General features: G+C 40.8%; 2 protein-coding genes across 6 annotated transcripts in view; one reads left to right on the top strand and one right to left on the bottom strand.

The window, feature by feature from the left end:
• Positions 1–7,658, bottom strand: part of LOC145338627 (receptor-type tyrosine-protein phosphatase gamma-like) — a 693,461-nt gene extending 685,803 nt beyond the window's left edge. For both annotated transcript variants that reach the window (XM_080183016.1, XM_080183007.1), the window contains exon 1: positions 7,064–7,658. In XM_080183016.1, coding sequence (XP_080039142.1) covers positions 7,064–7,145 — 82 coding nt within the window. In that variant the 5' untranslated portion in view covers positions 7,146–7,658. The remainder of the gene's footprint in view (positions 1–7,063) is intronic.
• A 403-nt stretch (positions 7,659–8,061) lies between these two features.
• fhit (fragile histidine triad diadenosine triphosphatase) overlaps positions 8,062–14,176 on the top strand; it is a 1,046,244-nt gene continuing 1,040,129 nt past the window's right edge. For 3 of the 4 annotated variants that reach the window (XM_080186306.1, XM_080186302.1, XM_080186303.1), the window contains exon 1: positions 8,062–8,108. The gene's annotated coding sequence lies outside the window, so the exon portion shown is untranslated. The remainder of the gene's footprint in view (positions 8,109–14,176) is intronic. The other variant, XM_080186304.1, reaches the window with a different exon arrangement.

The following is a 14,176-nucleotide window of genomic DNA, read 5'->3' as shown; positions in this document are numbered from 1 at the left end:
ACTTACTTCTAATATTTAACAAAACAAACATAGATCACTTAAAAGAATCTTGGTTTTCCTGACAGTTGAATGCCAAGGAACATTGGATATGATCACTTTTTTCACTTTTGTGTGCTGCAAATGTTGCTTACCCAAGCCTGAATGTTAAACCAGGTCTTACTGTCTGTGGACACAAACTGCTCCAATTTCTCAGGAAATGTGAATGGTCAGGAACAGTCCAAGCTGCAAATTTATCCAGAATAGATCTAAAATGTTGGGGACAATTCAGCACAGCAAGCCAAGAGACATAAGCGGAGGCTGTTTAGCAGGCTCCCCACTGGGCGACCTGGCCTCCACACTCTCCAACCACCAGATTTCTGGCGCCGCCAGCTCTGTACCAGAAATCAGTGTGGAGCTGATTAAAATGTATAGACTCAAATTTTAATCTCATCTCATTTGTGAGCCCAGGACCAAAGTCTCCAGGCCCGCTAGCATCTCTCTTCCCCCAGGAATAGTTCAGTCCAGCGGGGTTTACAACAGGTCCCCACTAACAGGCAACTGGTAGCCTGACCCCATTGGAGTGAAGGGAGGCTATTTATGACTACCAGGAGGCTGAGGGTAAAGAGGCACTTTGGCACTGTTCAGGCATCGGGCAGTGCTAAGGGGACAGGTGTTCCTGCTGTCACCCTACATTTGGGATCATCGGCAGAATGAGGGTGGGAGAACAATCAGGGCTTGCCATGGGGGGAGATCGGTTAGGGACTGGCCAGACATACGGGGCACTGGCAGTGTGGGGCTACTGTGTATGCACCAATCTCCGCTATGACAGATCGACACATGCACAGTGGCCCACTCAGCGCTATGCTGCCGGCCTCTTCAGCGGGAATAGGCCTCGCCCACAGATTTTTAATCAAGATTCATGCTTGGGCACTCTGTGAATCAGTGTTGGAGATTCATTTTGAAAACCCCCACTTAAAAATAAAAGTGGGGGCTTTTACATGAATTTGGTACTGAGAATTTTTTGGAAGAATCCCAGCCATTATATTTTATTTGAAACACAAACACATTACCACAAAAATAAATGCAAACAATGATTTGATCTCTCACCATTCAATCCTACAAGGTGCACCACCTAGAGGCATAACCACGAAACAGTCAAGCCCACAGCTTCAGTTACAAATAGGTTTAATTATTTGATATTTGCTCCCATGCTACTTGTGCTTGTTAGTTTCCTGTACCTCACAAGTCAACAAATGTAAATCTATCAGTCTGTGAGTTATTAATTCTCCTGAAAATAAAATACATTTTACACAGCCAAATTCTTCTGATTCACAGCTTTCCAACTGAAGTTTGAAACTCCCAACAATAAAAAAGATTACATCCACTAACCATTGTTCACTTAAGAACATGGTTGAGATAAAGCAGTCGATTCTATAGTATGGATCAGACTATCTCCAACACCATTGATCACAAAAAGCTCAATGTGGGATACTGACAGTTTAAGAACATTTCACTAAACAAACTGTTGTGCTACCCTGTCAAATGTGTACCCAGTTTATTGCCAAAAGGGAAAGATAACCTATGTCCAATAATTTCCTGAAGAGCATCTGAGTATCCACTTTAGGGTTCAACTCCCAACGTCCAACTGATACTATATTTAAATTATTAAAACTGTAGAATCTTGCCAAACCTTGAAAGGTTTTTAAGAAGGGTATATATATATCATTTTTGGTTTAAAGTATTATTAATTAGGCCAAATCAAGCAAAAACAGCTTAACTATTCAGATAATACAATGAATTCAATTAGATCTGCTGACATTTGCCAGGAGTTAGACTTGCCCTTGCACATTTCAGCTGAAAAATGTTTCATTTGAAAAGCTGCTGAAAATGTGATCCAACAATGATGTGGTGAGGGAAATAAGGCTATCTCCTTTATTGATGTGGTTTAGAATTTTGGAAATAAACACAAATGACCATGAAGGAGGGTGAACTAAAGAGGGTGAATTTCATGTTATATCAGGTTGAGAAAGATAGCGAGGGGAAGAAAGATTGGGTTTAAGAGAGCATGACAAAAATAAGAGACAGAAAGGAAAACAAATTTTAACTTTGACATTTTAGAAATTGTTCCAGAAAATTAAAAACCTGAAGGAATAAATTGCCACAATTCTAACAGTTAAATGTATAGTATCTGTGAGGTTGATTGGCAGCCATTAACATACACCACATCATTAAAATAGTACAATTACACTTCTGATGACAAAAGAGTTTCTGAAGCGAGTTTAATGGCCAGATAGAAAATGATGGCCAAGCTAAGCTCATATGAATATTTAGATTTAGCCATACATCATTCCTTGCCTTAAGTTGCAATTTTTCTTTTAACCTAAAGTTAACCATAAGCTCTTGTAGTCTTATCATTATTTCCTTTGTTGTTTAGTCCCATATAACTGGTTTATTATAAAGAGCAAAATTGTTAGCTGGGATGAGGCCGTTTCCTTATAACCTTGTGATATTGAGTTTAGAAGAGTTTCTACTGGAGCTTCTGTAGATTATTTTACAACAGTACAATATGACAATAGAATATGTTTATAAATTTAAATGGAAACCTTGCAACACAAGTGAAACAGATGTGAAAAACAAGTATCTTATTTATAAACAGAACTTTTATGCCTTACCTATGCATTATAATTGAATACAATGGTTATTTAATAATAAAAGTGTATTTTTATTCCATGGGAGATGGCAGAGAGAAAAGAGACTTTGATTAACAAAGAATAAGTTTCACTGGTAAAGACGCTGCTTGGTTATGAATTTTCATGTAATTTTCACTGTTTCTACTGCATTCAATGTATATTTACCATGCAAGAGAAAAATAAGTTGGCTTTGAATTGCACCTTTCACATTATGATGTTCAAACTATTTCACAACAAATATTTTTTGAAGTATATTCACTTTAATAATTGGTAACAGTTTATAGTGAATGAAGTAAAAAAGGCTGATGTATCGGAATAAAATATCCAAAACTGAAGGCGATTTTACTTCTGCTGCAGAGCAATCTAAAATAGTCAACACTCGATATGATTTTCAGACTTATGACTGAAGAAATACATTCTGATCTTTTCAAGAAGCATGACATACAAAATAGAAGTGTCAGCGACATAAAAACTAAGAAGCATTCAGCACAATTTTAAGACATGCAAAAAAAATTCTTTTAAGCACACCTAAAATGTGGGCTGACCACTTCCAGGACATTCCAGACATACAGCTCTCATGCTTCCATATAATTCAATTTCAACCTGTTTTATTTTAATAAATCAGGACTTTTTATAGATTGTAACATCCAAGGACCCTTTTAAAATACAGGTTATTATTTTTGATTAAAGTGGAAATATAACTCAAACCAAAAGAGAATGCATTGTAAAGGTTAAATCAAATAGTTTATATTGTTTTTAAATAAGTCAATTGTTTTTAAATTTTGTTTGATAAAGTATTATTTGATATCCAAGTTAATTACATATTTTGTTTTAGGAATTACCAACTAAAGCTGCAAATTGAACTTTGAAATAAACAAAAGGCAGAAAATTTTAGATCATGTCTGTCATAGCACTATATGGGGAGCCAATCTTATTCACTGAAAAGCTGACTTAGCTCGTTTAGGAAAGATTACTTACCATAAATGATGGGTTGCTGGCAGTCAGAGAGGCCAAACGCATTAACTAACAGTGTTTTTTTAAGTTGAATTAGCAACAAGGAAATATTACGCATTGATTACAAGTCAGTAACTTTATTTCTGGTAACAAAATAATTACCTGTCATTGGATGGCAGGTCTTTTGATACCAACATATGGAATTACTGAACATAAAGCTATCTAATCAATCACATGGGAAATCATAAATGGGTAGTGTCTGCTTAAGCCAGTTTGCCAAACAGTTAAAACTCAGCCAATTGTGAACCTGGAATCTTTTTTGGAGGTTCAATGTTGATACTAGAGGACATGGAGTGATATTGGCGCAAAGAGTTGAGTAATATTGTACATTAAGTCTGATTTACAATACAGTAGCCCATACTGCATAGCATTAAGATTACAATTGTATTTAGCATCAGAGATATCACAGGGCCAACCGTCACAATTAGTCTGCAAGTTGAAGTCACCGCTTTGGTATCAAACAAATCCTTTAAAATGTTATAGATGCAGGTGCAAGACAACTTGGCATTTGAGGGTTTTTCAATGACCACAGTCTTAAGAAATTCTATTTCTTTCCTGTTTTCGGTTGCAGCAACAGTAACATCAATTTTAAAGCCAACGATAAATACAAGGTATATTTAAATCCTAGCGATTCAAGATCCAAGTACAACCATCGACATTCTTATTTTCTTCACTGTGGATTAGACTGCTCTCTCTCAGCCTTGAATGAGCTGTCTGACAAAGAGCTTTAATGTATCCCACTTAAAAATAACGCCATCCTTTTTTTAACTAGAGAAGCATAGGCAGCTGTCACAGAATTCAGTTACATCCTAGTTTGCTTCCGACATACCAATACAGTCTTCCTGGCACAATGTCCTCATCATTTAGCGCCTCTGATAACTGCAAACGCCTGAGGAAGGAAAACTTCAAAGCAATTCCTCTGTGTCTGTATTATGTCTCCTAGCAGAACTGCTGACCACATTTTTTATAATACGCCCACTTTCAAGAATCGTACCAAGTGAATGCCAACAAACAAGATTAACAGCAAGTTAGTAAACTCATGCTGTGAAGAATAATGTAGCCCACAAATTGCACCTTTTGTCCATAACTTGGTCCCTCGTGGGTCCGGACATCCTGAATGAAACAAGATCCTCCTAACTAATGAAACCTCAAATGATTGGGTAAGTTTCCTATTTGAAGTCATCGCAAATGACATGTTAAGCTGCTTGTATCTTATATTAGCTGACAGATGCTGGAACGAACATATTCTCAGATAAGCAAATGTTTGTACGTTAGTAGTTATTTCACAGCCGGTTACAAGTCTAACAGTGTTGTAACTTCTAGGGCAGTGTAAAATGCAAGTCAGAACGTGACCCATAAATACACTGACACATATACACACACACAGTTATTACGCCGCTATTGACCAATTCAGATACAAGTTTTGGGACAAAAGCAAAATACTGCAGATGGTGGAAATCCGAAATTAAGAAAGACAAGATGCTGGAAACAGCTTGTCAGGCAGCGTCAGTCATTACTGGGAACTCAGTTATTTGATGTGGGATCTGTGCAATAATTCAGAGAGCACTGATCGCTGGAAGCAGGAGAAATAGAAAACGTAAGATCAAGAAATCCGTATTTTAAAAAGTGGATTTCTGTTTCTGTCATCTATTGACGCCCAGAAAACGGGGAAGGGCAACAGGGAAATACAGAAAGATATAAGAAAAAGGCTAGTTACTGCATAACATTGTCAGATAGATAATCGTGAGTTTCAGAGCTCACTGTACTACCCTACAAGCTGTGTGGTGTGGGCGCTGTTCTTCGGAACATCAATCTCGCATTAAGGATGGAGACGATTCTTCCATCGCCTCGTATGTCCTTTTCAATACCTTTTGGCAACGTACTGCTCACCGCAATTACTCCTGACAAATCCAAGTGTTGGACGAGCTATTCGGTTTCTGGGCTCAACCTAAAACCAAGTACATCCACGGTTTTGGCTTTTCTTACTTAGCAAACTTTATTTTGACAACGTTTAGGACTGCGACACCGAAAGCGCACCTTGATCTATTCCACCGCCTAACATACGCTGTTATCGCTTCGGAATGAAGACTACGAAAAAATCGGAGTCACCAACAGTATATCGGATTTGTACATTGTTATTCCAATAGAAAAAGTGGAAATCGGAGATGTCTCTGCACGGCACACAAAGACAATCTCGAATATTATCAATGGTTCGTTCTTCCAGAAATGTACAGAAGACTATTCTGGTCAAACAGTTCCCAGAATAAGATTGATACCTTTCGGGCTTGCAATACATTACTCCCATTCCTCTCTGTGCAATTGTGTTCCTTTGCATTTGCAAAATGTGCTCGTTTGACTATGCGACCGCCATACAATAAAGTCTTAAGTCAACAAACACAATCCACTGCCAAACAATCAACCCCCACCGTACTTCACTTCAAACATGCGGCTCAAGATAAGCCAATGTTCATCGGTATCAATCAATCACAACCCACAATGCTGTCAAATCAAGCCTACATCAGACCTTGTTCTCTTAATGCCTGGTTGCCGGCCTCCTTAATGTAATTACTGTACAATACAGCACATCGGCCCAAGGGTTCAGCCAGTTTCCCCTGGCTCCCGAGTCCTGATTCAATTTACACAACCAAGCATGTTTTCCCCTTCTCTTAATAAAAAAAATCTCTAAAAGGAATTCAAAAATCATCTACTGAGGGACATAAAAATTGAGTCAAATGTTATTCAATAATAGTGTATGTAATTTACAAGTTCTGGATTGTTTAAATGACGGGCTGACCACAGAATAACCACTGGACTTCTCAAAAATTTTAGGACTGTGGGAATCTGACCGTATAGTCAAGGTCAACCAAGAGTGAATGAGCAATGAAAAGACTTATTTTGTATCCAAACCGACTTGGATAGCGAGAGCCCTCATCGTCAGTCGTAAATCTCACCGCCTTTTTCTGAAAAAAAGACGTGGGCTCAAATGCAAAAGAAAATTGAAGAAGCCGCTCAAGTATTTCCACTTTAGCCTTGTTCTGAATTCCTCTTACGCTGGCACTGCACCAAAAAGGAGGGTAAAACCGTTCACCAGAGTAAATTAAAAAAAACACTGCACCGACACGAACTGAAACAAAAACGCAAAATAAATCTCAGCATCTGAATTTATCTTCGCAACATCTTTGGAGCTCAGGGCGCAGTTAGAACTGGACGGAACCAGCGATCCCGCCGTGTGCCAAATCAGCACCCTTCCGCTCCCGATATGGGATCGGATTCCTTCAACATTTTCCTCAGCACAATAAACACTTTCTGATTTACAAACCATCATGTCAACCGAGGCAGACACGCGAGGTATTGTTGCATTCATTAGTTTGGAAACTTACTGGGCAGAGAAGCGGCGAAGAAAACCCTGCAGACTGTGTAGCAGAAGAAAAGCACAAACCCCCGTTCCAAGAGCCTCTGCATGACAAATGCACATCCAAACCCAACTTGTTGAATAGTTTTACTGTCAGCCTGGTGGTGGTGAGGGGGGAAGAGAGAGAGAGAAAAAAGGGAAAGTGGGGTGGGGGAGGGGAGGGGGAAGGGGAGGGGGGAAAAGTCCACGGTCTCACTTGGAGGGCCTGCTGAACAAGAGAGGAGCTGAGCGTGGCTGGCGAGTAGGAGATTTCTCTTCTGCGAAAAGTGAAACTGCGGTACAAGCCGAGTAGCGCTGACGACGTGAAGGAACCATTTAATCCCGAGGCATATTTTAGCAGCGTCCGCCGGGCGAGAGCGCGATCAGTCCATCATGAGCGGAGCGGGAGAGAGAGAGAGAGACAGAGAGAGAGAGAGCGAGCGAGAGGCAGCAGCGGCGCGCAGAGAATCGCAGAGGCTCCAGCTCGAGCTGGAAGCTTTCCATTCTTCCCAACAGGAAGTACCATGTGCGCCTCGGGGCACTTTAAAGCCAGCGAATCCGACTCGCGTGCATGCGCGCACCTGCCCAGCTGGAGTATCGCGCGCATCCGCGCGCGCCCCACCACGCTCGCTCCTCAGGGCGCGCGCGTCTGCTGCCCAGGCGCCCGCATTCCAAAAAAAACGGTTGATGGACCAGGCGCGCGAGCCAGTCACAGTTGACTTTCGGCCCGTTGCCCTTGGTTTCGGGAGGGACGGGGGCCGGGGTGGGGGGAAATGACCAATCAATTCTCCTATCGGGGGGAGGGGCGGGGAGGCCGAGACAGAGAGAGAGAGAGAGAGAGATTGACAGGCTGAACGGCCGGCTCACGCTCAGGCCGCCGGGATTTGTAGTTCTCGGGTGGAGCGTTCCCTGGCGCCCGACGGAAATGGATCCGTTTGGAGAACTACGAGTTCCATAGAGCAGTGCGGCTTCATCTTTCACGTTTCCGTCCGCCCCCACGTTGGGATTCGCAGTTAGTGATTCTGACAGCGGTGGTAAGTCTGTCATTTTGGTGCGGCTGCTTCTCCAGGCAGAAGCGGCTGGCGTGTTAGTGCCGGTGATGATAAATAAACCTTTTAAAACTCCACAACTTTGTTCACGATGAGAGCAGCATAGGGCCGTTTAGGTGATGTCTGTGACGAGGGTGGATTTGGGGGCCTGCGAGATGTGCCGGCCACCCCGATAACCCGATATTCCCCGATAAATGCTGTAAAACACTCGATGAATGCAAATTCTGTGGCCGCTCGCAATTTTTAATACGGCTCAGTAAGTTTGAAATCAGTGTGTTCTGGGGGCTTAGTGCTCTGTGTAACGTGCAACTCTCACACGTGAACCCTTAGTTTCGTTTTAAAGATCAGTGATCCTGAATCGATGCATTTGCGTTAGATTTGAGAGCAGCCGTGTCAAATCTTCCAGTTGTCAGCTTCTTTTACGAATCAGTTGTACTATTTCACATGGTGGATAGTTGATTATTGAAACTTAGACCAACAATGACACTGCTTGGATTTATGATGGGCACAGCACAAACCACGAGCTCCCCCGTCGGCTTATGATAATTCTAGCATCGACGTATTTCAAGTGTATTTTCTTCAGAGTTTGACCGACATGTTAAGACTTCAGATTAAACCGACACCGAAGTACAAGGCGTTGGTAAATCCAGAACAAAATTTATTTTGCATTTATGTTGCCGAGAGTACTGAAGACAGTATGCTAATCTCGTAACAGAAGACTTGAAAGTGTGATGATCTAATAGAAGTAATCGAAACTAATACATGCAAAACGGATTTAAGACAGTCAGCCGTGGATATGACAAGCATCACGCACATGCTAGTTAAGAGGAATGAATTTTCCTCCAAAGAAGAAATTTCAATCTCGATTAAAAATTTACAGCGATAGTACTGATACTGTTAATGTGTTTGTATTTTGTATAGTGCAAATGCCAAATCCTTCATTTCATCTTATTTAAATATTAAGTGGTTAAACTGGTGATTTGAAGAAAAAATGTTTCTGATAAAGACCACAGCATGTTCTCAAATTCGCCTGAACTAAAAGATGAATATAAATTAATTATCAATCCTGAGGAAAGGTAAGTTTCCTTAATTTAGCAGAAAGCTGATAACCATGAGTGTAAAAAAGATGAAGTTGTGCAATGTGAGGATTTGAATTTTTTCTTGACTTTGTAATCATGGTGGAATCCAGCATTTCAGCAAAGTACCCTTTCTAATCTGAGGTTAGTGGAATCCTCGATTATGAGGGATTGCATAAGAAGTTGTTATTAATATCGTGTGAAATGAAGAAATCATAGAATCCCTACAGTGCAAAAGGAGGCCATTTAGCCCCTGGAGTCTGCACCAATCACAATCCACCCAGGCCTTATCCCTCTAACCCTATGTATTTACCTTGCTAGTCCCCCTGTCCTTATGGGGCAATTTACCATGGCCAATCAACCTAACCCACACATCTTTGGACTGTGAAAGGAAACTGGAATACCCAGAGGAAACCCATACAGATGTGGGGGGAACATACATACTCCACACAGATGTACTGAAAGAAAAATTGATAGATTGAGTAGAAGTTGTCTAGATTCAGCACAAATTGGTTGTCACTCAAGGCACAGGAGGCTGGCATAAAAAATGTTGACTTGCCATGCTGGATTTTGAGCATTGGCATTCCTGCAACTGAGTCAGAAGGTTGTGGGTTCAGGATCCACTACAGAGACTTCAGCATGTAATATAGGCTGATAGTGCAACCAAGTCAAGTACTATTTGAGTTGTCATGTTTCAGACGACACATTAACCTAAGGCCCTGTATGTCCTTTTGGATGGGTGTAAAGGGTTGTATCACACCATTCCGAAGTTGTGAAAGGCATTATTGATTGGTAATGGAGGAAAGGTAAATAGAGGAACTTATTTTGATCTACAGAATGCATAGAATGGATAACTGAGTTAACATATATTGTTTCTGTACTTGGACCTATAGATTTGAATCCAGCCCAGACTGATGGGATGAAACACCATCTGTATTATCTGATAGAGTCTTAAGTGAAGAGCACTTTCACCACACTTTCAAGTGGATGGTGCTCACAATTCAGCACAAATTGGTTGTCACTCAAAGCGCAGGAGGCTGGCATAAAAAATGGGTTTAAATCACACATAATCAGAGCTGAGGAAGTTATGCTTAAATGATACAATGCTTATTGAACTCTGATTCCAAGACAGAAACTAGCACAAAAAAGACCACAACAACAACTTATATTTATATGGCATCTTTAATGTAATAAAACATCCCAAGGTGCTTCACAGGGGTATTGTAGAGCAAAATTAGATTGTGATATGAAGGTAGATGACCAAAAGCTTTGTTAAAGAAGTAATTTTTAAGAAGCTTCTTAATGGAAGAAAGAGTGAGAAATGTCTAGGGAGGCAATTCCAAAGCTTAGGACAGAGACAGCTGAAGACATGGCCACTAATAGTGGGGTAATTAAAGTCAGAGATGCTCAAGAAGCCAGAATTAGATCTGTGCAGATGTCTTAGAGAGTTATGGGACTGGAGGAGATTAGGATAGGGAAGTGTAAGACCATTATGGGATTTGAAAACAAAGATGACGATTTTGAATACAAAATCAAAAAGGCTGGTACTTGGTATCAATGGGCTGACAATGAACAATGAGTGGAGCAAGTTTGGATACTCATCTTTGAAAGGAGGCTAGTGAGGTAGAACCTCATAGATGTATGAAAGGCATTTCTTTGTATGTGAAAGAGAGAAAAGAGTGATTAACAAAAACAAGTGCAAAGCAAAAGATAAATTCTAATTTTTAAAAGGGAAACTTAGGATGATCATTTGTCATACAAAGTGTAATCAGTACAGTACTTAGAATGGATTTTTAGAAAGGACAATGGAGTCAATATTCAGTTGGGATGCCAGATTGATAGTTGGAGCAGCCATGGAAGGCAGCATAAGAGGTAGGAGAGATGTGAATGGATTTTGCCAAATTAAGCACTTTTTGGACCTTTAAGGAGAAAACAAAAATACCAAGCAGTATCTAGGATGCAGTAAATTAGTGCTGTTGAAGCCATACCAATAACACACTTAAATAGGGCTAGAATGAGGTGGAAAATGTGCGTGAAAGGGAGTTGAGGGATTAAAATTCACAACCTGGAGCAAAGTTATACATAGTTAAAAACTTGATGCTTAAAGTTTAAAAAAAGCTTGATTTTACTTTGTTACTGCTACTCTGCACAATAGTAATTCAACATGGCAGTGATTTGGAGTAAAGAACATCAAGCACCAGTGTATCATTTGTCAGAGACTACAACTGCATTCAGATGCAATGCAATTCTTACAAGTATTCCGGATGGATTGATGGGACATTAAGCAGAAAATGTTATTAGAAACATGATTGGGCAAGTGTAACCAGATGTAACATAGGATGACACTTTTTTCAGGAAGATATCTACAACAAATATTTAGAGATGGCAGGACTTCCCCCCCCCCCGCCCCTCCCCCCGAACCCCTACCTCTCTCTCTCCTTTCCTACCTCTCTTTCTTTCCCTTCCCAAACCCTCTTTTCCTGCAGATATTTCAAGGGTGTGGGGCGAGAGGAGTTCTTTGTTCTGGGGAGTGGAGGGGCTACAGGAGAATTTGACAACAAGAATTTAAATCAGGATCCAGAAGACTAATGCTCCCCTCTTCATTAACTGAGTAAGTTCTGTTCTGGTTCAGTCTACCAAAATGCATCACCTTGTATTTATCTAAATTAAACTCCATCTGCCATTCGTAAGCCCACTGGCCCAATAGATCAAGATCCTGTTGCAATTGGAGATAGCTTTCTTCACTGTCCACTATGCCACCAAACTTGGTGTCATTTGCAAACTTACTAACCATTCCCCTATATTCTTATCCAAATAATTAATATAAATGACTTTGTGGCTCTTTCTCTGCAAATGACTTTGTGGCTGTTTCTCTGCAGCACAGCCAAAACGCAAATGTCTTCCTTATGTGCCCAAAGTTATACACAGTATTGTGATAAAATTGACATTGCATCTTGTTGTAATCTGCAGATATGATCTAGTGCAGTTCTACATTTTGAGTCAATGAATTCTTAACTGTTTTTAGAAAAACTTTAAGCAGGACTAGTGAGCAGTTACATTTGTGTAGGCTGTTTATGATTAAATATCGAGCATGCATAACAAAATACATGTTAAGTTTAGTAAACTAATGGGAGCAATTTTGTTCATAGTTATATTTTTATTCTAACTTGGACCTTTTATACCATGTTCACTAGGCTGATACCGGAGTTGAGGGGGTTGAACTATGAAGAGAGGCTGAATAGACTGGGATTGTACTCGTTGGAGTTTAGAAGGATGAGGGGGGATCTTATTGAGACGTATAAGATGATGAAGTGGGTGGATAGGGTAGAGGTGGAGAGGTTCTTCCCGCTCAAAGGACAGCAGGACTAGAGGGCACAGCCTCAAGATAAGGGGGGGACAGTTTAGAACGGAGTTGAGGAGGAACTTCTTCGCTCAAAGGGTGGTGAATCTCTGGAATTCTCTGCCCGTTGACGTGGTGGAGGCTACCTCGCTAAATATATTTAAGACGCGGGTAGATAGGTTTTTGGTAGGCAAGGGGATTAAGGGTTATGGGGAGAAAGCGGGAAAATGGAACTGAGCCACTTCAGATCAGCCATGATCTTATTGAATGGCGGGGCAGGCTCGAGGGGCTAGATGGCCTACTCCTGCTCCTATTTCTTATGTTCCCTAATCCCTTTCTCTCCCCCTTCCTCTATCCCTTCTCTGTTTTCTCTTCTATCCCTTCTCTCTTTTTCCCTTCCCCTCCCAACTCTTTCCCGCTGTTGGCAAACTGTGGTTAACTCTTAAAGGCCCTCTGAATTGGCTGAGCAAGCCACTCTGTTTTGGGGGCAGTTGGGAATGTGCAATAAATGTGGCCTTGCCAGAGACTTCCACATCCCATGAATTAATTTAAAAAAACGTCAAGCCTATGGGATGAAAGGGACAGTGGCAGTGCTGATACAAAATTGGCTAAGAATGAAAAGCAGAGTGTATTGGAGGACAGTTCCAATTTAGACTGAAGGGAAGCATATAATGATGATCCGGAGGTGTCAATATTAGGACCATTGCTATTTCTGATATGTACTGATAACCTGTACTTAGGTCAACAGGGCATCATTTCAAAGTTTGCAAATAACACAACGTTTGGAAAAGCAGTATACAAAGAGGAGCATAGTAATAGATTTCAGGAGGACAGATTGATGAAAAAATGGCAGGTGAAATTTAATGCAGACAAGTGTGAAGTGACGAAGTTTGGTAGGCACAATGAGGAGTGGCAATATAAATTAGGTACAATTTTAAAGGGCATGCCGGAATAGGGATCCTGATTGTTCATGTACACAAATCTTTAAAGGAGCAGGACAAGTTGTGAAGGATGTAAAAAAAAAGGAATCCTTCACTTTGTTAATAGAGAAGAGAAGATTCCGAGGATATTTATTAGAGGTATACAAAACAGTGACCAATTCTGATAAGAGTAAACAATGAGAATAGATTTCCAGTGGCAGAAGGATTGAAAACCAGGAGAGATAGATTAAAGGTAATTGCCAAGAAGAACCATGGGTGACATAAAGGACCATTTTTTAATGTGAGTTGTTGTAACCTGAAATACACTGCCTAAAAGGATTATGAGAACAGACTGAAAGTAACTCCCCTGCTATCCTGTCCCCCTCTACCTCCTTTTCCTGTCCTTTGCTCTGCACTCTACTTCCCCGTTATACAGAAAGAGCAGGAATGCTCTTCGAAGCAAACTGGACCTTAAAATTGGAAGACACACCCATCACCAAAATCTTTGTACATGATCAGACCTAATGCTTACTGCATAATCAGAATGTATCCTGACATTATCCTATTCCTGGAGGGGGAGTGGTGGAGGAAAGGGGTCATAAGAACATAAGAAATAGGAGCAGGAGTAGGCCATCTAGCCCTTCGAGCCTGCCCCGCCATTCAATAAGATCATGGCTGATCTGTCGTGGCTCAGTTCCACTTTCCCGCCCTCTCCCC

Source organism: Carcharhinus amblyrhynchos, chromosome 3 (genome assembly GCF_965287045.1).
Source record: "Carcharhinus amblyrhynchos chromosome 3, sCarAmb.v2.hapA, whole genome shotgun sequence".
Classification (NCBI taxonomy): Eukaryota; Metazoa; Chordata; class Chondrichthyes; order Carcharhiniformes; family Carcharhinidae; genus Carcharhinus; species Carcharhinus amblyrhynchos.
The sequence above is the reverse complement of the archived record's forward strand: the minus strand, read 5'-3'. Positions and strand labels throughout refer to the sequence as shown.